Genomic DNA, 24,039 nt, shown 5'->3' on the forward strand with positions numbered 1-24,039 from the left:
TTGTTGTCTACCGCCCTCCTGGCCCCCTAGGCTACTTTCTAGAGGAACTCGATACTCTCCTCAGTCTCTTCCCCACTGACGACACCTCTCTCATTCTCCTTGGTGACTTCAACCTCCCCCATAACAAGCTCCTTTCTTCTGGTCTCCTCCCTTTTCTCGACTCCTTCTCTCTAACATCCAACAACTGCTCTCCCACACAAAAAGGAGGTAACGTCCTCGACCTGGTTTTCAGCCGCCCCTCTCCAGCTTCTGACATCACTTCTACTCCTCTACACATTTCTGATCACCACTTTGTATCCTTTACCATTGCCCTACCCGTCTTGCCCAATCCCGGTTTTCAACATTTCTTGCCCACTCGACCAAACCTCCACTCTGTCTCCCCTTCTTCTGTTGCGTCCTGCACCCTGTCTTACCTTCCTCACCTTGACTGCTTTTCCTCCCTTGCACTGGAGTCTGCAACTGATACACTCATCTCCTCACTTTCCACATCCTTGGACAAACTCTGCCCACTGTCTTCCAAACCCAGGAAAACTCGCCCTGCTCCTTGGCTTTCAGCTGCATTACACACCAAACGAAGAGAATTGCGGGTAGCAAAGAGGACGTGGAAGAAATCTAAGCTTGATGCAGATGTGACTGCAGCTAAAACTACCTTTAGCAAAGAAAAACTAGAATTATCCTCACGAGATCCTCGCAAACTCCATAACATCTTTTCATTACTACTCAACCCTCCACCACCTTCTGCTCCCTCCTCCCTGACTACTGAAGATTTGGCTAATTTCTTTGATGAGAAGATTGACGGAATCTGTCAGACATTCTCTCCCTCCTCATCCACTACACTACACACTAAGGATTTCCCTCCCCCCTCACTGGCCCAGTTTTCCAGTCTTACGGCAGATGAGATCATGAAAGTCATCTATACCTCCTACCACCTGCCCACTTGATCCAATCCCTTCCACATTGCTTCAGACAATCTCTCTAGACCGTCTCTCCTTCATCGCCACTATCATTAATGGCTCCATAACTTCCGGTCATGTACCTAAAGCATTCAAAATAGCCAGGGTCATTCCCATCTTAAAAAAACCCACTCTAAATCCCTCGGACACTTGCAACTACCGACCAGTATCACTTCTTTCCTTCCTTTCAAAAATCCTTGAACGTACAGTCTACAACCAGCTTTTTCTCTATCTCTCTCAGAACAACCTCCAGGATCCTAATCAGTCTGGCTTCAAAGCAGCTCACTCTACAGAGACTGCCCTCTTAGCAGTCACTGAGAAGCTACATGCTGCCAGATCAGCTAAACTGTCATCTGTCCTCATCCTTCTTGACCTATCAGCAGCATTTGACACGGTCAACCACAAGACTCTTCTGTCCATCCTTAAGAGTCTTGGCATTAGTGGCTTGGCACGGCGCTGGCTTGCTTCCTACCTAGAAGGCCGAACATACCAAGTGACATGGAATGGATCCACATCTACCCCACGTTGTCTTTCCACCGGTGTCCCTCAGGGCTCGGTTCTTGGCCCTCTCTTATTCTCCCTATATACTAAATCTCTTGGAGAGGTTATATCCTCACATGGCTTCTCCTACCACTGCTATGCCGATGACACTCAACTCATCCTCTCCTTCCCTCCCTCAGACACTCATGTCTCCACTAAGATCTCTGCATGCTTGCCAGACATCTCATCTCGGATGACCGCTCACCAGCTAAAACTCAACACCAGTAAAACTGCTTTACATGCCGGCTGACTCATCCCCCCTCCAGGACCTTGCAATCTCCTTTGACAACTCTCTGATCTGTCCTTTGGGTTCTGCTCGCAACCTTGGAGCTTCTATGGATGATCGATTGTCCTTTTCCTCTCATATCACCAGTCTTTCTCACTCTTGTCGGTTTCTCCTCTTTAACATCAGGAGGATACGTCCATTTCTTTTCACTCAGGCTACCCAGATACTTGTCCAGTCCCTCGTCATCTCTCGCCTGGACTACTGCAACTTGCTTCTAGCGGGTTTACCGCTGAGCGCCATCTGTCCCCTCCAACTGATTCAGAATGCAGCTGCTCGACTTGTTTTCAACCTTCCCAAGTTCTCCCACACCACTCCTTTGCTACGCTCTCTCCACTGGCTTCCTGTAGCTGCCCGCATCAAATTCAAAACACTGATGCTCGCATACAAAGCCAAAAATGGTCTGGCACCATCCTATCTAAAAGACCTCATCACACCCCGTACTGCACCCCGATCTCTCCGATCCTCCAGCACTGCTCGACTGGTCCCACCACCCCTCAAGGCACAAGGACGACACACATCTCAGCTCTTCTCTGTCCTGGCACCTAGTTGGTGGAATGAACTCCCCCTTGATGTCCGAACAGCGGAATCCTTGGCTGTCTTCAAGCGACAACTGAAAACTTTCCTTTTTCAGAAATACCTGAAGTAATACTCTATATTGTTACTCAGCTCTTTTCCTTGTGTGTGTGTGTGTGTGTATGAAAAAAAAAATTGTTGCACTTTCTCAACAGTGTTCAGATAGATGGTATTCATAGCCTGGGTCCTTATTGAGCTAGTATCGGAAATTCATCACAGCGTCTTAAAGCACTTATGTATGTCGCTCTGGCTAAGGGCGTCTGCCAAATACTGTAAATGTAAATGTAAATCTGAAAAGTTCTAGTTTAGTTGAGCCCCATTTGTGCTCTAGCTTGCGTGAAACCTATTTAAGTTACGCGTATGATCAGAGCACCAGGGGGCAGGTTTTTTATATCTATGATTTATCTTATTAACTGGGGCTACAAGATCTAGGTGCTGTGAAGCGATTTCTCCATGTGCACAGTTACCCGTTCAAGTTCATTTTCACATGGGGCTTCAGATGTAAGGCTGAAGGACTGTGGAAGTTGGTTGAGAAATGCTGTTGTAGTTAATGAGGCAATGGAACGTCTGATACTGTACTTTGGACCTGGAGCCGAAGGGAGGCTATACTGTATATCAAATGTTAACAAGTAATGATCTGAAAGCAGAGGATTCTGAGGTATAATAGACTGTTCCATCAGAACCCCATGGCTAAGAATCAAATCCAGGGTGTGGTTACAGGCATGAGTAGGCCAACTACATTCTGCCATACACCTACAGAGTCTAGGATAGCAGAAAACATTGTTGTGAAAGGATCACTGTCATTCTCCATGTGAATATTAATTTAATGGCTTTGTCAGTAGTGACCACCAGGATTGTTGAAAAATCTGCAAACTCCAGGGACCAGGCAGTCTATACACAATAACAATAGTGATTGAAGGTTAGGGACCAGGCGGTATATAGATAATAACAATGGTGATTGGAGGTTAGGGACCAGGAGGTCTATACACAATAACAATGGTGATTGTAGGTTAGGGATTGACGGTCTATACACAATAGCAATGTTGACTGGAGGTTAGAGGTCAGGCGGTCTATACACAAAAACAGTGGTGACTGGAGGTTAGGGAATAGACGGTCGATACACAATAACAATGGTGAGTGAAGGTTAGGGGAAAGACGGTCTATAGACAATAAGAATGGTGATTGGAGGTTAGGGACCAGGCAGTCCATACACAATAACAATAGTGATTGGAGGTTAGGGACCATACGGTCTACACACAATAACAGTGGTGACTGGAGGTTAGGGACCTGGCGGCCGATGCACAATAACAATGGTGATTGGAGGATAGGGAACAGGCGGTCTATACACAATAACAATGGTGATTGGAGGTTAGGGACCAGGCGGTTTATACACAATAACAATGGTGATTGGAGGTTAGTTACCTGGCAGTCTATACACAATAACAATGGTGATTGGAGGTTAGGGACGAGATGGTCAACACACAATAACAATGGTGATTGGAGGTTAGGGACCAGACGGTCTATACAAAATAACAAAGGTGATTGGAGGTTATGGACCAGGCGGTCTATACAGAATAACAATGGTGATTGGAGATTAGGGACCAGGCGGTCTATAAAGAATAACAATGGTGATTTGAGCTTAGGGACCAGGTGGTCTATACACAATAACAATGGTGATTGGAGGTTAGGGACCAGGCGGTCTATACACAATAACAATGGTGATTGGAGGTGAATAACTACAAAGAGATGATCCCGCAAGACTAAGAAGAAGAATTTCAAATGTGCTAAAGCTATAAGCACTTTGCTCAGACACTCCCAGGTCAGACTGAAATATTGCAGCAGCACCAGCACCTTTGCCATCTGGTCGAGGGTTATGCTGTAATCAGCTGAAGTAGATTCATTTAGTGCCATGAATTCATTCGGTCTAAGTCAGGTCTCTGTAAGGCATAAGGACCAAGACTAACATCAGTAATCATTTCATTTATTAGTAGCGCCTTAGGAGCCAGTTATCTTACATTCAGAAGTCCAAGTTTTAGCCTTGCATTACACCTATTATCTAATAATGGATTTGGTTTAATTATTATTAAGTTATTATGACTACGGTGGAATAGACCTCCATGATTAAAAGTGCGGGGAACAGTCACAGTCCCAATAACATGAACCGTAGATGATGACTCTAAGCGACTAGCAGGTGGTCGGTTATGCCGGTTTGCCTGCCGCCTGCAGCAACGATAATCTGCTGTATATTTTATCCCCACGTCTAGCAGGGATGGGGCCAGAGCGCGTTACTGACACACACATCTTCTTCACAAGGCTGCACACCTCTATGAAATTTGTTTATGTAACTATTGACTATGAATTGCAAAATCATGCACAGACAATAGTTATAGCTCTACATTAACTTTATCGTTCATTTTTTTTATGAACAGAATGCACATCCGTGTTGGGATGTAACATCGGTTCCCTGACTATGAAACTTGAAAGGGGGGGTGACCTATAATATATTTTGCCGAGCTCACGGTAGGAACGGAAAACGGACAAGCTTTTAACACTAATTAATAGTCAGGCCGAGTTCATTTAAAAACTATTAATTGTTCTTTATATATTAAGAACTCGGCCTGGGATTCGTAGCTGGATTTTCAAGGCTGTCTGCAGTTTTCTTACTTTGTACAGAAATTAACATTCGTAAGGGCTTGTCTCGTTCGTCCCTCCACATAAGTTATGGGGTCTGCTGTCATATGCTGGCTGGGGAAAAATAATACCTGCTTTTGTTTCTAGTAAAATAAAGTACTGTAATGCCCTCTTGTCTATTTCACATCTACAACGGGCCCAGAATGCCGCTGGCGGAGTGTTAACACGCACCAGTCACAGGGATCATGTCTACAACGGGCCCAGAATGCCGCTGGCGGAGTGTTAACACGCACCAGGCACAGGGATCACATCTACAACGGGCCCAGAATGCCGCTGGCGGAGTGTTAACACGCACCAGTCACAGGGATCACATCTACAACGGGCCCAGAATGCCGCTGGCGGAGTGTTAACATGCACCAGTCATAGGGATCACATCTACAACAGGCCCAGAATGCCGCAGGTGGAGTGTTAACACGCACCAGTCACGGGGATCACATCTACAACGGGCCCAGAATGCCGCTGGCGGAGTGTTAACACGCACCAGTCACAAGGATCACATCTACAATGGGCCCAGAATGCCGCTGGCGGAGTGTTAACACGCACCAGTCACAAGGATCACATCTACAATGGGCCCAGAATGCCGCTGGCGGAGTGTTAACACGCACCAGTCACAGGGATCACATCTACAACGGGCCCAGAATGCCGCTGGCGGAGTGTTAACACGCACCAGTCACAAGGATCACATCTACAATGGGCCCAGAATGCCGCTGGCGGAGTGTTAACACGCACCAGTCACAGGGATCACATCTACAACGGGCCCAGAATGCCGCAGGTGGAGTGTTAACACGCACCAGTCACGGGGATCACATCTACAATGGGCCCAGAATGCCGCTGGCGGAGTGTTAACACGCACCGGTCACAGGGATCACATCTACAACGGGCCCAGAATGCCGCTGGCGGAGTGTTAACACGCACCAGTCACAGGGATCACATCTACAACGGGCCCAGAATGCCGCTGGCGGAGTGTTAACACGCACCAGTCACGGGGATCACATCTACAACGGGCCCAGAATGCCGTCGGCGGAGTGTTAACACGCACCAGTCACAGGGATCACATCTACAACGGGCCCAGAATGCCGCTGGCGGAGTGTTAACACGCACCAGTCACGGGGATCACATCACACCTGCTCTCACATCCCTGCACTGGCTTCCTCTGGCTTCTAGGATTGATTTTAAAGTTCATTTGCTAATTTGTAAATATTTACGTGGTTTAGCTCTGTCCTGCCTCAGTAACATGACTGTAAGGTATGTCCCAGGCAGATCAGTCAGATCATCCGGCAGTAATTAACTGATTATTCCTAGAACCCGGCTGGGGAGGGAGGGGGCAGCTTTTAGTCACTATGGGCCCAAACTGAAACTCTCTCCCAGAAAACCTGAGAGCTACTGAATGTCTCAGTACTTTCAAAACTAGGCTGAAAACGCATCTTTTCACCACGTCATATAATAATCTATGAAAATCAGTTTTATTATGTTATGTATTTATTATTATCAGTAATTGTGTGTGTGTGGGGGTGGGAGTCGCTCCCCCCAGAAGACATAGGGGATAGAGGCCCCTATGAGGGAGGGGCCCCTAAAGAAAACATGGGTGGTTAAAGTCCTTTATGATGATTTTTAATTTTATTTTTTAAAACATTTTTACTCTATTTTTATTTCCTTTGCGCTTATCGTTATTTATTCCGTGCTTATTTGAATTTAATTCTTTTTCTTCTTTTTAAATGTTTGCAAAACACTTTATGAACGCTGTGGTTAAAACACGCTATATGAATAATGTCAGGTTCGGGTTGGACGGGCGAGCAGGAAGTGGGGAAAGACAAGGCAGGCAGGCAAACAGGCAGGGAATTCGGGGTTTATTAGGGAACGAGCGAGACAGGGCAGACGGCGACAAAGCAAGAGTAACTAACATTAACATTAATGACAAGTCTGAGGAAGACAGACTCAGACGCGGACTAAATGCACAAGACAAGCCGAAAATAACAGGAAACAGCTGGGGACAATGGAAGAAGCACACGTGGATGATGAGGGGGTGTGGCACACACGGGGATCGTGTGTGCCACGAAATTCCCAACAGAAAGCTGCACTTGAATGGCTGACATTCTGGCTGCTGACTCAAAGATAGAAGTTGGTGATGTGACAATACTGAACTTACAAGAATGGCGAACGCGTGGTTACTGCAAGGGACAATGCTTGTGGAATTCTGTGCAATGTTTCTTTTTAACTGCTTCAGAATCTTTGGCTAGAAAGCTGAACTGAAAGCAAATCATGAATCCTTCTGTTATCTTGCTTTGTATGTAGGCTAAGCGCGTTTCCCCAGCAAAGATGATAATCGCTGGTTAGTCACTGTCAGATATCGACACCGGGATACTTGTCTGATTACGCTCTTACCGATAATATCGTCATATCACCCAGATGTAATTCGTGATTTGACATGTTCTCAGGTATAACAATACAGGGAGAAAAAGGATTTTACTCATGGGATCAGGAATCCAAGTGCCAGTTGCTGCTGCATTAGCTGCTGGGAATGTTCACATCTCCTCCTTTCAGTGATACGTGTTGAGTGTAGGGACACCTGGCAGAAAGATGGCTAAGGACTGCACTGGAAGCACTGGTCTGACTGTTATGGGAGGGTTCACGTCCATCTTGCTGTTGATGTGTTCCTATACATTCCTGTATATTCTGTGATTTTTGGCTGTAGCTTGTACTTAATGTTTTTACCTCTAGTTTTGAGCAAAGATGCACTGACTCACAGTTAGTGATCATATGACTGCAGCAGATTGTCAGGACGCACAGAACACTCTGCAGACTATAATTCATTTTGAAGTGTAAGCTGTGCTGCTAATTATACTGAAAACAAATGCTTATTGTAATGCTTTGTATTTTACTAATGTGTAAGATGTGTATATGTCTGTGTCTTAAAGTGTTTTCTGTTTCAGGCTGAAGAGCTGTGATCTCATAGATAAACACTGTGAAGTGCTGTCTTCAGCTCTCAGATCAAACTCTTCCCCCCTGAGAGAGCTGAACCTGAGTGACAATAACCTGAAGGATTCAGGAGTGAAGCTGCTCTCTGTTGCACTGGGGAATTTACACTGTAAACTGGAGATATTGAGGTCAGTATTACCGAGTATTCCACACTGTAAACTGGGGGTAATGAGGTCAGTATTACTGGGTATTCCACACTGCAAACTGTGTGTACTGAGGTCAGAATTACTGGGTATTTCACACTGTAAACTGGGGGTAATGAGGTCAGTATTGCTGGGTATTCCACATTGTAAGCTGGGGGTAATGAGGTCAGTATTGCTGGGTATTCCACACTGCAAACTGGGGGTAATGAGGTCAGTATTGCTGGGTAATCCACACTGTAAACTGTGGGTAATGAGATCAGAATTACTAGGTATTTCACTCTTTAAACTGGGGGTAATGATGTCAGTATTGCTGGTTATTCTACACTGTAAACTGGGGGTAATGAGGTCAGTATTGCTGGGAATCCCACACTATAAACTGGGGGTAATGAAGTCAGTATTGCTGGGTATTCCACACTGCAAACTGTGTACTGAGGTGAGAATTACTGGATATTTCACAATGTAAACTGGGGGTAATGAGGTCAGTATTGCTGGTTATTCTACACTGTAAACTGGGGGTAATGAGGTCAGTATTGCTGGGTATTCCACACTGAAAACTGTGTGTACTGAGGTCAGAATTACCTGGTATTTCACTCTGTAAACGGGGGGTAACGAGGTCAGTATTGCTGGGTATTCCACACTGTAAACTGGGGGTAATGAGATCAAAATTACTAGGTATTTCACTCTGTAAACTGGGGGTAATGAGGTCAGTATTGCTAGTTATTATACACTATAAACTGGGGATACTGAGGCCAGTATTGTGGGGTATTCCACACCGCAAACTGGAGATACTGAGGCCAGTATTACTGGGTATTCCACACTGTAAACACGGGATACTGAGGTCAGTATTACTGGGTATTCCACACTGTAAACTGGGGATATTGAGGTCAGTATTACTGGGTATTCCACACTGTACGCTGGAGATACTGAGGTCAGTATTACTGTGTATTCCACACTATAAAGAGGAGATAGTGAGCAATTAGCTAAGGGAAAGAGAGGAGGGTTCCTGCCTTGTCTTAGACACTAAACTGTAATTCTTGAATTATTTATTAGAGCATCACATTTATTTAATAATTATAATGGTGAGGTGATATTATTTATTGGGGAGTTTTTGTCTTTCTCTGCAGGCTGTCAGACTGTAGAGTCACAGAAGAAGGCTGTTCTTCCCTGGCTTCAGCTCTGAGGTCAAACCCCTCACACCTGAGAGAGCTGGACCTGAGCTACAATCACCCAGGAGATTCAGAAGTGAAGCTGCTCTCTGCTGTACTGGAGGATCCCAGCTGTAAACTGGAGAAGCTGCAGTGAGTACATAATATGCATTTTACACAAAAGTAACTGGACACCAAGAAAACCCACAATGCCTTTCAGCAGTTACATAATAAACAAACACAAACCGCTTCTGTTTTCTTCTCCTACTTCCTTATATCCCACAATCTTATCAGCCCTCAATCCATGCTAGAAATAATTAAGCAGTGAAGCAGGAAACATCCATTCAACCATATAATCCATGCAAAACATTTGTGTTGTTTAGCAAAGTTAACAGCAATGTTACAGTTAAACATGCTGACTTTAACGTGTTATGGACAAAAAAATAATGGATTCCAAACAGAATCGGGATGATTGTTAAAATGAGTTTTAGTAATTTAATTGTTTTCTGAAAATCCATTATGTCATGGTCCCTATTCTCCTCATTTGAATACAGTGCTGCAGTGTAAAAAGTGGATTTAAAAGTGTTTAATTTTTTTAAGGGTGGGCCAGTGCAAACTCACAGAGAAATGCTGTGAGGCATTGGCTTCAGCTCTCAGATCAAACTCCTCATCCCTGAGAGAGCTGGACCTGAGTGACAATGACCTGCAGGACTCGGGAATGAAGCTGCTCTCTGCTGGACTGGGGGACTTACACTGTAAACTGGAGATACTGAGGTCAGTATTACTGGGTATTCCACAATGTAAACTGGGGGTAATGAGGTCAGTATAACTGGGTTTTTCATACTGTATGCTGGAAATACTAAGGTAGAAAATAACTAATGACTTCAAAATAAAGCAGGAGTATCTAAGTCTACAGGTTGACTTAAAAAGTAACATTAGACTCGCTAAGTGGAATGTCGAAAGGAATATTGCATTGGAGGCTAAGGATGACATTAAAAGTTTCTTCCAATATTTTAATTCCAAAAGAGCTCTAAAAGCTGAAATCACTCATCTGCAGGATAGTAAGGGCCTTATAATCCATCCATCCATCCATCCATTTTCCAAACCGCTTATCCTAGTGGGTCGCGGGGGGTCCGGAGCCTATCCCAGAAGCAATGGGCATGAGGCAGGGAACAACCTAGGATGGGGGGCCAGCCCATCGCTGGGCACACTCACACACCATTCACTCACACATGCACACCTATGGGCAATTTAGCAACAACAATTAGCCTCAGCATGTTTTTGGACTGTGGGGAGAAACCGGAGTACCCGGAGGAAACCCCACGACGACATGGGGAGAACATGCAAACTCCGCACACATGTGACCCAGGCGGAGACTCGAACCTAGGTCCCAGAGATGTGAGGCAACAGTGCTAACCACTGCACCACCACGCCGCCCCGGGCCTTATAATTGAAAATGAAAATTGATATAGTAAATGAGTTTAATGATTATTTTACACGGGTGTTCACAGTAGAGGACATGATTAACTTACCACCATTTAGTACAAATACAGTGTCGTATATAAACAATATACAGTCCTTCCACAATTATTGGCCCCCCTTTAAAGATTTGTAAAAAGGGTTAGAAAAAAATCCACCTTTTGGCGAAGCAGCTTCATCTCACACTGAAAAAATGAGAAAAATCCAACCTTTCATTGAAATAAATTTATTCAAAGAAAAACAAATCCTCTTCAAGAAATAATTATTTTCAACAAAAACACATGTGCCACGATTATTGGCAGCCCTGCTTTTAATACTCTGTACAACCACCCTTTCCAGTATAACAGCACTGAGTTACGATCGGCGCCGGTGAACAGGTGATCGTTCGGGCAAGAAGCAGGCAAGCAGGCGAAGTCAGGGAAAACAGGGATTTATTCGCTAGTACAGGCAGGGCAGGACAGAAACTGGCACTGACATCGACAAACATCAATGATAGACCAGAGGACTCAGGCAAGACATGGACTCAAATAGACCAGACAGAGCAAAATAACAGGACACAGCTGGGTACAAGGGGGAAGCACACGTGGATAATCAGGGGGGCGTGGCACACACGAGGATCGTACGAGCCGGGCATCACAATACCCAAAATTATGATATATTTCATAAGCATTGATAGGTAATCCCATTAATTAATAAAATGAAAAAGTAGCCGCAAGCCATCTACACTCGGCCGTGCTATAATCACCCACCTTCACACATGGACCAGGGAGCCCCTTTCAGTCCTAGCAGGAGACCAACACGTGATTCCTGAGAAGTGCCGGGCGATGCGCGCTCTATCCCACGACTGATCTCCGGTCAGTGCTGAGCTCTCCCCCTTCCTTAATTCTAAATCTGGAGCGGTACGCGTGCGGGGAGGGGGCAAACTGGCCAGGCTCACCCCTCCCCTCAGGCAATGTGCTCTTCATTCTGCAATTCCTGTCCAGGTGAGGCTGTTTGCACTTGCGGTTACGAAGCATTTTGGGCAATGTTTCCTTTTCCCCTGGGAGAGAAAAGATAAGCCTCCCTTTCGTTGGGCAAAGGTGAGATAGGTGTTCTAGCTCTTTCTGTGAGAAACAAGTTATATAAGTGATTAGTGAAAAAACACGTTTGTGCAGTTCACCTGTGGCACAACAATAATGTGGGTGAATCACGGTGGAGGATGTATTTGAATCCCGGGGTGTTTAGTCCAAACACAATCAGAATTTATCCAGACCTCAATCCCCTCATAGGTATGTCTGCTAGGTGGAGTTGGAGGTGCAGTATAATCCCGTTATAATTGACTTGCTTATAACGGAATATCGTCTATAACAGACGAGGTCCGCTGGCCTTGCGCCTTTAAGAACATTCAGAAAAAGCATCGGATATAGCGGACTCGCATATAATGGAGTGTGTGTGAGAGTGTCTGTGACAGTGTACGTGTGTGTGAGAGTGTCTGTGACAGGGTACGTGTGTGTGAGAGTGTCTGCGGCAGGGTACTCGTGTGTGAGAGTGTCTGCGGCTGGGTATTTGTGTATGAGAGTGTCTGCGGCAGGTTATGTGTGTGTGAGAGTGTCTGCGACAGGGTACGCGTGTGTGACAGTGTCTGTGACAGGGTACGTGTGTGTGAGAGTGTCTGTGACAGTGTACATGTGTGTGAGAGTATCTGCGGCAGGGTACGTGTGTGTGAGAGTGTCTGCGACAGGGTACGCGTGTGTGAGAGTGTCTGCGGCAGGATACGCGTGTGTGAGAGTGTCTGTGACAGGGTACGCGTGTGTGAGATTGTCTGCGGCAGGATACGCGTGTGTGAGAGTGTCTGTGACAGGGTATGTGTGTGTGAGAGTGTCTGTGACAGGGTACGCGTGTGTGAGAGTGTCTGCGGCAGGATACGCGTGTGTGAGAGTGTCTGCGGCAGGATACGTGTGTGTGAGAGTGTCTGTGACAGGGTATGTGTGTGTGAGAGTGTCTGTGACAGGGTACGCGTGTGTGAGAGTGTCTGCGGCAGGATACGCGTGTGTGAGAGTGTCTGCGGCAGGGTATTTGTGTGTGAGAGTGTCTGCGACAGGGTGCGTGTGTGTGAGAGTGTCTGCGGCAGGGTATGTGTGTGTGAGAGTGTCTGCGGCAGGGTATGTGTGTGTGAGAGTGTCTGCGGCAGGGTATGTGTGTGTGAGAGTGTCTGCGGCATGATACGCGTGTGTGAGAGTGTCTGTGACAGGGTATTTGTGTGTGAGAGTGTCTGCGACAGGGTGCGTGTGTGTGAGAGTGTCTGCGGCAGGATACGCGTGTGTGAGAGTGTCTGTGACAGGGTACGTGTGTGTGAGAGTGTCTGCGGCTGGGTATTTGTGTGTGAGAGTGTCTGCGGCTGGGTATTTGTGTATGAGAGTTTCTGCGGCAGGTTACGTGTGTGTGAGAGTGTCTGCGGCAGGGTACGTGTGTGTGAGAGTGTCTGTGACAGGGTACGTGTGTATGAGAGTGTCTGTGACAGGGTACGTGTGTGTGAGAGTGTCTGCGACAGGGTACGTGTGTGTGAGAGTGTCTGCGACAGGGTACGCGTGTGTGAGAGTGTCTGCGGCAGGATACGCGTGTGTGAGAGTGTCTGTGACAGGGTATGTGTGTGTGAGAGTGTCTGTGACAGGGTACGCGTGTGTGAGAGTGTCTGCGGCAGGATACGCGTGTGTGAGTGTGTCTGCGGCAGGATACGCGTGTGTGAGAGTGTCTGTGACAGGATACGCGTGTGTGAGAGTGTCTGCGGCAGGATACGCGTGTGTGAGAGTGTCTGCGGCAGGATACGCGTGTGTGAGAGTGTCTGCGGCAGGATACGTGTGTGTGAGAGTGTCTGCGGCAGGATACGCGTGTGTGAGAGTGTCTGCGACAGGGTATGTGTGTGTGAGAGTGTCTGCGACAGGATACGCGTGTGTGAGAGTGTCTGCGGCAGGATACGCGTGTGTGAGAGTGTCTGCGGCAGGGTATGTGTGTGTGAGAGTGTCTGCGGCAGGGTATTTGTGTGTGAGAGTGTCTGCGACAGGGTGCGTGTGTGTGAGAGTGTCTGCGGCAGGGTATGTGTGTGTGAGAGTGTCTGCGGCAGGGTATGTGTGTGTGAGAGTGTCTGCGGCAGGGTATGTGTGTGTGAGAGTGTCTGCGGCATGATACGCGTGTGTGAGAGTGTCTGTGACAGGGTATTTGTGTGTGAGAGTGTCTGCGACAGGGTGCGTGTGTGTGAGAGTGTCTGCGGCAGGATACGCGTGTGTGAGAGTGTCTGTGACAGGGTACGTGTGTGTGAGAGTGTCTGTGACAGGGTACGTGTGTGTGAGAGTGTCTGCGGCTGGGTATTTGTGTGTGAGAGTGTCTGCGGCTGGGTATTTGTGTATGAGAGTGTCTGCGGCAGGTTACGTGTGTGTGAGAGTGTCTGCGGCAGGGTACGTGTGTGTGAGAGTGTCTGTGGCAGGGTACGTGTGTATGAGAGTGTCTGCGGCAGGGTACGTGTGTGTGAGAGTGTCTGCGACAGGGTACGCGTGTGTGAGAGTGTCTGCGACAGGGTACGCGTGTGTGAGAGTGTCTGCGGCAGGATACGCGTGTGTGAGAGTGTCTGCGACAGGGTACGCGTGTGTGAGAGTGTCTGCGACAGGGTACGCGTGTGTGAGAGTGTCTGCGGCAGGATACGCGTGTGTGAGAGTGTCTGCGGCAGGATACGCGTGTGTGAGAGTGTCTGCGACAGGATACGCGTGTGTGAGAGTGTCTGCGGCAGGATACGCGTGTGTGAGAGTGTCTGCGGCAGGATACGCGTGTGTGAGAGTGTCTGCGGCAGGATACGCGTGTGTGAGAGTGTCTGCGACAGGATACGCGTGTGTGAGAGTGTCTGCGGCAGGATACGCGTGTGTGAGAGTGTCTGCGGCAGGGTTTGTGTGTGTGAGAGTGTCTGCGGCAGGGTATGTGTGTGTGAGAGTGTCTGCGGCAGGGTATGTGTGTGTGAGAGTGTCTGCGGCAGGATACGCGTGTGTGAGAGTGTCTGTGACAGGGTACGTGTGTGTGAGAGTGTCTGCGGCAGGGTACGCGTGTGTGAGAGTGTCTGCTACAGGGTACGCGTGTGTGAGAGTGTCTGCGGCTGGGTATTTGTGTATGAGAGTGTCTGCGGCAGGTTATGTGTGTGTGAGAGTGTCTGCGGCAGGGTATGTGTGTGTGAGAGTGTCTGCGGCAGGATACGCGTGTGTGAGAGTGTCTGTGACAGGGTATTTGTGTGTGAGAGTGTCTGCGACAGGGTGCGTGTGTGTGAGAGTGTCTGCGGCAGGATACGCGTGTGTGAGAGTGTCTGCGGCAGGATACGCGTGTGTGAGAGTGTCTGCGGCAGGATACGCGTGTGTGAGAGTGTCTGCGACAGGGTATGTGTGTGTGAGAGTGTCTGTGACAGGGTACGCGTGTGTGAGAGTGTCTGCGGCAGGATACGCATGTGTGAGAGTGTCTGCGGCAGGGTATGTGTGTGTGAGAGTGTCTGCGGCAGGATACGCGTGTGTGAAAGTGTCTGTGACAGGGTACGTGTGTGTGAGAGTGTCTGCGGCAGGATTCGCGTGTGTGAGAGTGTCTGCGGCAGGATACGCGTTTGTGAGAGTGTCTGCGGCAGGATACGCGTGTGTGAGAGTGTCTGCGACAGGGTATGTGTGTGTGAGAGTGTCTGTGACAGGGTACGCGTGTGTGAGAGTGTCTGCGGCAGGATACGCGTGTGTGAGAATGTCTGCGGCAGGGTATGTGTGTGTGAGAGTGTCTGCGGCAGGGTATGTGTGTGTGAGAGTGTCTGCGGCAGGGTATGTGTGTGTGAGAGTGTCTGCGGCAGGATACGCGTGTGTGAGAGTGTCTGTGACAGGGTATGTGTGTGTGAGAGTGTCTGTGACAGGGTACGCGTGTGTGAGAGTGTCTGCGGCAGGATACGCGTGTGTGAGAGTGTCTGCGGCAGGGTATGTGTGTGTGAGAGTGTCTGCGGCAGGATACTCGTGTGTGAGAGTGTCTGTGACAGGGTACGTGTGTGTGAGAGTGTCTGCGGCAGGGTACGCGTGTGTGAGAGTGTCTGCTACAGGGTACGCGTGTGTGAGAGTGTCTGTGACACCCCACCCCCTGTGCATTAGGTGACCTGCCCCACCCAGAGGCACAGGGGAAAAGAACCACTCCCCCAAAATAGGGGCTAGTGGAAGTGGCAGGACTGGGGGGCGAGTGTTGTCAGTATTTAATGTGAGTCGTAGAAGGGAGAGGAAAAGAAAAGGAGAAAAATGCAAAGAAGAAAAAAAAACAAAGACAGGATTGTATTTATATATGATGGTTGTGGATGATAGGAGTCGTAACTGTCAAAAACAAATTAGTAAGTAAGTAACTTATTACACATATACACTGCTCAAAAAAATTAAAGGAACACGTTGAAAACACAACAGATATCAATGGGGGAAAAAAATCATGCTGGATATCTATACTGATGTAGGCTGGGTAATGTGTTAGGAAGGAAAGGATGCCACATCGTTTGATGGAAATGAAATTATCAACCTACAGAGGGCTGAATTCAAAGACACCCTGAAAATCAAAGTGAAAAAATAGTGCGGCAGGCTAGTCCTTTTTGCCGAAATTTCATTACAGTAACTAAGAATCATACTCAGTAGTTTGTATGGCCCCCACATGGTTGTATGCATGCCTGACAATGTCGGGGCATGGTCCTAATGAGACCACAGATGGTGTCCTGGAGGATCTCCTCTCAGATCTGGACCAGGGTATCACTGAGCTTCTGGACAGTCTGAGGTGCAACCTGGTGGCATCGGATGGACGAAACATAATGTCCCAGAGGTGTTCTATTGGATCTAGGTCAGGCGAGCGTGGGGGGCAGTCAATGGTATCAATTCCTTCATCCTCCATGAACTGCCTACATGCTCTTGCCACATGAGGCCGGGCATTGTCGTGCACCAGGAGGAACCCAGGACCCACTGCACCAGCGTAGGGTCTGACAATGGGTTCAAGGATTTCATCCTGATACCTAATGCAAGTCAAGGTGCCGTTGTCTAGCCTGTAGAGGTCTGTGCGTCCCTCCATGGATATGCCTCCCCAGACCATCACTGACCCACCACCAAACCGGTCATGCTGAACAATGCTGCAGGCAGCATAACGTTCTCCATGGCTTCTCCAGACCCTTTCATGTCTGTCACATGTGCTCAGGGTGAACGTGCTCTCATCTGTGAAAAGCACAGGGTGCCAGTGGCAGACCTGCAAATTCTGGTATTCTATGGAAAATGCCAATCGAGCTCCATGGTGCTGGGCAGTGAGCACAGTGTCCACTAGAGGACGTTGGGCCCTCAAGCCAACCTCATGAAGTCTGTCTCTGAGAACACAATCAGAAACATTCACACCAGTGGCCTGCTGGAGGTCATTTTGTAGGGCTCCAGCAGTGTTCATCCTGTTCCTCCTTGCACAAAGGAGCAGATACCGGTCCTGCTGATGGGTTAAGGACCTTCTACAGCCCTGTCAGCTCTCCTTGAGTATCTGCCTGTCTCCTGGAATCTCCTCCATGCCCTTGCGACTGTGCTGGGAGACACAGCAAACCTTCTGGCAATGGCACGTATTGATGTGCCATCCTGGAGGAGTTGGACTACCTGTGCAACCTCTGTAGGGTCCAGGTATCGCCTCATGCTACCAGTAGTGACACTGACCGTCGCCAAATACAAAACTAGTGAAAAAACCATCAGAAAAGATGAGGAGGGAAAAATGCCAGTGGCCTCCACCTGTTAAACCATTCCTGGTTTGGGGGTCGTCTCATTGTTGCCCCTCTAGTTCACCTGTTGATAATTTCATTAACACCAAAGCAGCTGAAACTGATTAACAACCCCCTCCGCTACTTAACTGACCTGATCAATATCCCAGAAGTTTAATAGACTTGATGCTATACTCTGATTAAAAAGTGTTCCTTACATTTTTTTGAGCAGTGTATATTAATACATAGATATGAATGTCCATACATACACAGACACACTTTCATACATATCTGTAATGATTGAAACATACAATACATTAATCTAACAGAAATGAAAATAATTAATAAAAACAACAGCAAAAAAGTAAGGGGGGGCGTTGAGGTAGCTTTTATCCACAAAATATTTTGCTGCAAACATCAGCAAACATACAAACAACCCAAATTCCAGAAAAGTTGTTTAAATTTGAATGAAATGACAACTAAAAGACTTTCAAATCACATGAGCCGATATTTTATTCACAACAGAACATAGATAACATAACTATTGTTCAAACTGGGAAATTGTAGACCTTTATCCTGTAAATGAGCTCATTTCAAATGTGATGCCTGCTACATGTCCCAAAAAAGTTGGTACACGGACAACAAATGGCTGAAAAAGCAAGAAAGTTTAAAAAGATTCAGCTGGGAGAACATCTAGCAACTAATTAAGTTAATTGAGATCAGGTCTGTAACCTGATTAGCATTAAAAGGGATGTCAGAGAGGCAGAGTCTCTCAGAAGTAAAGATGGGCAGAGATTCTCCAATCTGTGAAAGAGTGAATAAAAAGATTGTGGAATTCTTTAAAAACAATGTTCCTCAATGTGAAATTGCAAAGGATTTGCAAATGTCATCATCTACAGTGCATAACATCATCAAAAGATTGAGAGAAACTGGAGAAATCTGTGTGCGTAAGGGACAAGTCCGAAGACCTGTATTGGATGCCCGTGGTCTTCGGGCCCTCAGACGACTCCGCATCACTCATCGGCATGATTGTGTCAATGACATTACTAAATGGGCCCAGGAATACTTCCAGAAAGCAGAGTCGGTAAACACAATCCGCTGTGCCATCTGCAGATGCCAGCTAAAGCTCTAATCATGCAAAAAGGAAGCCATATCTGAACATGGTCCAGAAGCGCCGTCGTGTCCTGTGGGCCAAGACTCATTTGAAATGGACTGTTTCAAAGTGGGAAAGTGTTCTATGGTCAGACGAGTCCAAATGTGACATTCTTGTTGGTAATGAAGGGTGCCGTGTCCTCCGGGCTAAAGAGGAGGGAGACCTTCCAGCGTGTTATCAGTGTTCAGTTCAAAAGCCAGCATCTCTGATGGTATGAGGGTGCATAAGTGCATACGGTATGGGCAGCTTGCATGTTTTTGAAGGAACTATGAATGCTGAAAGGTATATAAAGGTTTTAGAGCAACACATGCTCCCCTCCAGAGGACGTCTGTTTCAGGGAAGGCCTTGTGTATTTCAGCAGAACAATGCAAAACCACATACTGCAGCTATTACAACCACATGGCTTCGTCGGAGAAGAGTCCGGGTGCTTAATTGCCCTGTCTGCAGTCCAGATCTTTCACCTATAGAGAACATAATAAGCTGTGACACCCATGGTGCACTGTGAGCAGGTATACAGGCCAACAGAGCATGCAGATAATTATCTGTGAGCCATTTCTGCACCTAATGATGTAATCATGGTTTTAGTGTGGGTATGCTGAGCAGTACTGACTAAATTAAATAATCTATGGATGTTGTCTGAGGCATGTCTGGTCTTGATGAAGTCTGTCTGATCATGATGGATTATGGTAGGAATGACTGTCTGTAACTGAGTGGCGAGAGCTTTTGTAATGATTTTCAAGTTTGTATTCATTAGTGAGAGTGGCGGGTAACTGGAGGGTTGTGTTGGGTCTTTATCAGGTCTCAATAACACTGTAATGGCCGGTAACTGGAGGGTTGTGTTTGGTCTTTATCAGGTTTCAATAACACTGTAATGGCCTATACATTTCTGCAGGGTAACCATCCGGTCTGGCGATTGGTTGTTAGGCATTTGGTTGAGGACCTTATGGAGTTCTTCTGATGTTAATGGTGCATCAAGCAGAGGTGGAGATTTCAGGTCCAGGGAGTACAAATCCAGACCAAGATTTTGTTTCAACAAACCAGTTGAGTCTCTGTGACTGTGACTCTTTATATTCATCTGGTTGGTTGAAACAAAATCTTGGTCTGGATTTGTACTCTCTGGACCTGAAATCTCCACCTCTGGCATCAAGGGCATTTGCTGTTTCATTGGTTAATATGGGTAAGTCTAGATTATTTTTAAATGATTCTATATCAGCTGGATCTGGTTCTTGTTCTGAGAAGTATAGGTTCTTATAAAATGTTAAAAAGGTGTTAATTTTACATGATTATTGAAATATTTATTAGAGGAGTCACTTTTGCTTAAAAGTAATGCTTGTAATGGTCAGGTGATCTTATTTATTGTGGATTTTTTGTCTGTCTCTCTCTGCAGGTTGTCAGGCTGTAGAGTCACAGAAGAAGGCTGTTCTTCCCTGGCTTCAGCTCTGAGGTCAAACCCCTCACACCTGAGAGAGCTGGATCTGAGCTACAATCACCCAGGAGACTCAGGAGTGAAGCTGCTCTCTGCTGTACTGGAGGATCCCAGCTGTAAACTGGAGAAGCTGAAGTGAGTACAGAGTGTGTGTCTGACACGCTACAGATACTTATGCATGTATGTGAAGAAGAGGCACCAATTAATAAATGGATACAGCAGTACTATGTCATTCTGCTTCTCTTATAGTGTGGATCACGGTGGAGAGTGCAGGACCAGACCAGGCTTACAGAAATGTAAGTGTCTTTGCATGTTTTTATTAATAATACCATTAATACTATGTTATGGTTGTATTCACACAATTGTTGTGATGAGTGTGGCTTTTTGCACTGTGTGTAGATGGATTTCCATGTTTGTGTTTAGGTGAGTTTCATGTCATTTTAGACAAACATCCAAACGAGAAACAAAATATCAGAATCATCACCAAAACACTATCAATTCATTTAATCGTTTTTAAAAATATTTTTTACAAATGCTTTATAGCTGCTTGTATTGTCCTTTTGTTTGTGTGGGAGTGTAGGATGGTTAAATATATTCTGAATTAGTTATACACCTTTAATTTCACAAAAAAAAAGAATCCTTTGCATTTGCTCTTTTTGCACATGCCGTGAGTGTATGTGTTTTCTGTGTGAGATTCGTTAGTATTGTCCTAAGACTGTAGCTGTAGGTAGTGACACCTGACTCTCTCATGTGCAGAATGTGAATTTGCATTTTTACAAGGTGGCTCTGTAACACTCATTAATATTCATGAGAGAATATTACTGATTGGTTACTGAATGCCTTTGGCGGCTCTTCCCTCCGACATTTGCTGAGCTGTTTCATAAACTTCAGTTCCCGCTTCGTTAGGGGAAGCTGTGCTGTTTTTATATCGTTCAGAAACATAAAGTACAGGCTGGCCGATTGGGATTAATAATTCTTCCTCCTGCCTACAGACTCCTGCCAATTGATGCTGGACCCCAACACAGCAAACAGACTCCTGACTCTGTCAGGGGGGAACAGGAAGGTGACAGGGGGGGCAGAGCAGCCATATCCTGATCATCCAGAGAGATTTGACAGCTGGAACCAAGTTCTGTGCAGAGAGAGTCTGACTGGCCGCTGTTACTGGGAGGCTGAGTGGGATGGAGTTGCAGTCCTGATAGGAGTGACTTATAAAGGGATCGGGAGGAAAGGATGGAGTGACTGTTGGCTTGGATACAATGACAAGTCATGGAGTCTGTACTGTGATACTGACAGTTACTCTGTTTGGCACAATAATAAAGAGACTCTCATACCCATAGAGCCCTCAGGCTCCTGCAGAGTAGGAGTGTATCTGGACTGGGGGGCTGGTGCTCTGTCCTTCTACAGAGTCTCCTCTGATGGACTGACCCCCCTGCACAGATTCACCTCCTCATTCACTGAGTCCCTCTGTCCAGGGTTTGGGGTTTTTAACTCCTCAGTGTCTGTGATGGCTCCAGCCACACAGTAAGACCTGGGGTTAGTATTTGTGTATGGTTTCTGCATTATAGCTAAGACCTATGAATTATTGTATTGTCTTTGGGATTAGGTGTAGTGTATGTGGGTATATATTATTGTAGGGTTGTGTGTGTGTGTGTGTGTGTGTGTGTGTGTGTGTAGTGATTGTTTAATCTTTTGGGTTGTAATTACTTTGCTTGTGGGGGATGGTCTTATTCAGTATAAAGGTGTGGCTTAAAGGACAACCCCTGGAATTGGCACGAACCATGTGCTGCCATGGCAAGAGGGGGAATTGGGGGTTTAGTTCTATTTTGCATTGGTTAGTTATATGTAGTGCTCATTTGGTTTATCCCTTTTGTGTGTGAATTGGTTTGGCCAAACCGGTATATATGTTCCCTCATGTTTCCTTATAGAGAAGGTCAGTTTTGCTTCAATTACTGTTTTGCTTTGTAAGGTTATGTTTCGTTGACCTCTTTTATGGGCCCAATAATTAAGGTTTTGAGTTTGTTATTGTTTGTATTTTGGGGGTCAATAAAGCCCTATTTCTTTAAGTTTCTGTGTTTTGTCGCCTTACTGCTTGGTCCCTCACAGTGTCACTGTGACGTGTTGCTGGTTCTCCTGGCAAAAAGGTAAAATCTCTGCTTTTTAACCTTTTTATAATCCTTTTTACTTTTGAAATGTACAATACTGTGCAAAAGTCTTAGGCAGGCAAAGAAAATGATGTTTAGATTATCCTCCTGTTGGTGTAAAACTATGATATGATGCCTGTCAAAGTGTGTCAGCTTCGCCATTTCAGAACCTCTGCTAAAATCATCCTAGTATTTGCAGCGACCGTCCAGTGCAGCCATGTATTTTTTGACTTGGCCACTAGCAGACCTCATACAGCTAGTCAATCTCTCATTGACTTTTTAAACTTATATATTTAATTATTTAATTGATTGGGGGGGGGCTTTCCCTCTCCCCTGTATATGTACAGTTTATATATTTATGTCTATTTACTGTACTTCCTCCCTGTACAGTGACAATAAAGGCTTTCTGTTCTGTCCTATTAATGTCCTGCTTCAGCGTCACCCAAAGCATAACTGAGTAACATAATGAAACCACGGGGGCGGCATGGTGGTGCTGTGGTTAGCACTGTCGCCTCACACCTCTGGGACCCGGGTTCGAGTCTCCGCCTGGGTCACATGTGTGCGGAGTTTGCATGTTCTCCCCGTGTCGTCGTGGGGTTTCCTCCGGGTACTCCGGTTTCCCCCCACAGTCCAAAAACATGCTGAGGCTAATTGGAGTTGCTGAATTGCCCATAGGTGTGCATGTGTGAGTGAATGGTGTGTGAGTGTGCCCTGCGATGGGCTGGCCCCCCATCCTGGGTTGTTCCCTGCCTCGTGCCCATTGATTCCGGGATAGGCTCCGGACCCCCCGCGACCCAATAGGATAAGCGGTTTGGAAAATGGATGGATGGATAATGAAACCACAGTCTGCTGGATTAAGTTAAATTCACTGTATTACTGCAGCTGATCATAACTGACACAATGACACTCAATGTGTATAATAATAATTTAACTGGAGACATAACAGACGCAAAAAACACTGGAAAATGTAATTGTGTCTTGTAACTGTCCTGGTTCAATGGATTAAAGAAAATATTATCCATCCATTTTCCAAACCGCTTATCCTACTGTGTCGCGGGTGGTCCGGAGCCTATCCCGGAAGCAATGGGCACGAGGCAGGGAACAACCCAGGATGGGGGGCCAGCCCATCGCAGTGCAAAATATAATTATTAATATATTTGAATATATAATGAAATTTGTTTTATTAAATAATTAACCCCTCACCCTATTGTAAAAGCTCTGATTACGCCCTGTTGGACAGAAGGGGCAGGTTCTCAGGCAGCCTTGCCACCCCCACCCCACTGTAAAAGGTCTGGTTGCTCCCCCATCGGACAGTACGGGCAGGTGCCCAGGAAGCCTTGCTACCCCCACCCGAATATAAATGGTCTGGTTACGGCTCCGTTGAACAGGCACCCTTGCCACCCCCCCTTATCTATCTGACCCAGTAAATTGATGCATATATAGATCCTGAATCCATTGACCTCTCCCACCCCCGGCTGGCGAAACCCACTAAATTTATCTGGATGCATTATTATTAATAACAGACGTGTAAGAATATACACAGACATCCATTAACAATCCACCATTGGATTCATTATTTATTGCAGATTAACATTCTATACAGTGACTATAGTCAATTATAATGTCTCTCTATCAAGCTGCTACCATATTTCTTACATCCACTGGACACGTCAATTCACAGCAAAGCGATCCTTCTGGAAACAATGTGTACTTTTCATTGACGCCACTAGGTGGACACAGAATTACTAAATAAAAGTGGTTCAGAATTAAATTATAAGAAAGCGGATCTATGCGCGATATAAA

At 46.3% G+C, this 24,039-nt stretch overlaps 2 protein-coding genes across 8 annotated transcripts in view; both read left to right on the forward strand.

The window, feature by feature from the left end:
- Nucleotides 1-22,158, forward strand: part of LOC125722162 (NACHT, LRR and PYD domains-containing protein 3-like) — a 36,998-nt gene extending 14,840 nt beyond the window's left edge. For 2 of the 5 annotated variants that reach the window (XM_048998320.1, XM_048998319.1), the window contains 6 exons: nt 7,974-8,147; nt 9,287-9,460; nt 9,908-10,081; nt 20,057-20,230; nt 20,345-20,391; nt 21,088-22,158. In XM_048998320.1, coding sequence (XP_048854277.1) covers nt 7,974-8,147; nt 9,287-9,460; nt 9,908-10,081; nt 20,057-20,230; nt 20,345-20,391; nt 21,088-21,620 — 1,276 coding nt within the window. In that variant the 3' untranslated portion in view covers nt 21,621-22,158. The remainder of the gene's footprint in view (nt 1-7,973; nt 8,148-9,286; nt 9,461-9,907; nt 10,082-20,056; nt 20,231-20,344; nt 20,392-21,087) is intronic. The other 3 variants (XM_048998321.1, XM_048998323.1, XM_048998322.1) reach the window with 3 other exon arrangements.
- On the forward strand, nt 13,584-20,038 carry LOC125722172 (keratin-associated protein 4-11-like). 3 transcript variants are annotated; one of them, XR_007386186.1, is made up of 3 exons: nt 13,584-14,186; nt 14,337-19,467; nt 19,524-20,038. XR_007386186.1 is itself a non-coding variant. In XM_048998357.1 (3 exons), the coding sequence occupies exons 1-3, from the start codon at nt 13,945-13,947 to the stop codon at nt 15,913-15,915; spliced, it is 1,101 nt and encodes a 366-aa protein (XP_048854314.1). In that variant the 5' UTR covers nt 13,584-13,944; the 3' UTR covers nt 15,916-20,038. The 3 variants fall into 3 exon arrangements, 2 of the variants coding, with proteins under 2 accessions (XP_048854314.1, XP_048854313.1); XM_048998357.1 differs by having other exon boundaries at nt 14,337-14,936; nt 15,657-20,038; XM_048998356.1 differs by having other exon boundaries at nt 14,337-20,038.
- Nucleotides 22,159-24,039: the final 1,881 nt, after the last annotated feature.

This window comes from Brienomyrus brachyistius, unplaced genomic scaffold (genome assembly GCF_023856365.1).
Source record: "Brienomyrus brachyistius isolate T26 unplaced genomic scaffold, BBRACH_0.4 scaffold37, whole genome shotgun sequence".
Lineage (NCBI taxonomy): Eukaryota > Metazoa > Chordata > Actinopteri > Osteoglossiformes > Mormyridae > Brienomyrus > Brienomyrus brachyistius.

Excerpts from the sequence above, each read along its gene's own strand:
- LOC125722172 (XM_048998356.1), top strand. The coding sequence starts at position 13,945 with ATGATACGCGTGTGTGAGAGTGTCTGTGACAGGGTATTTGTGTGTGAG. Across the intron at positions 14,187-14,336 it reads TATGAGAGTGTCTGCGGCAG|GGTACGCGTGTGTGAGAGTG; the intron begins GTTACGTGTGTG and ends TGTCTGCGACAG.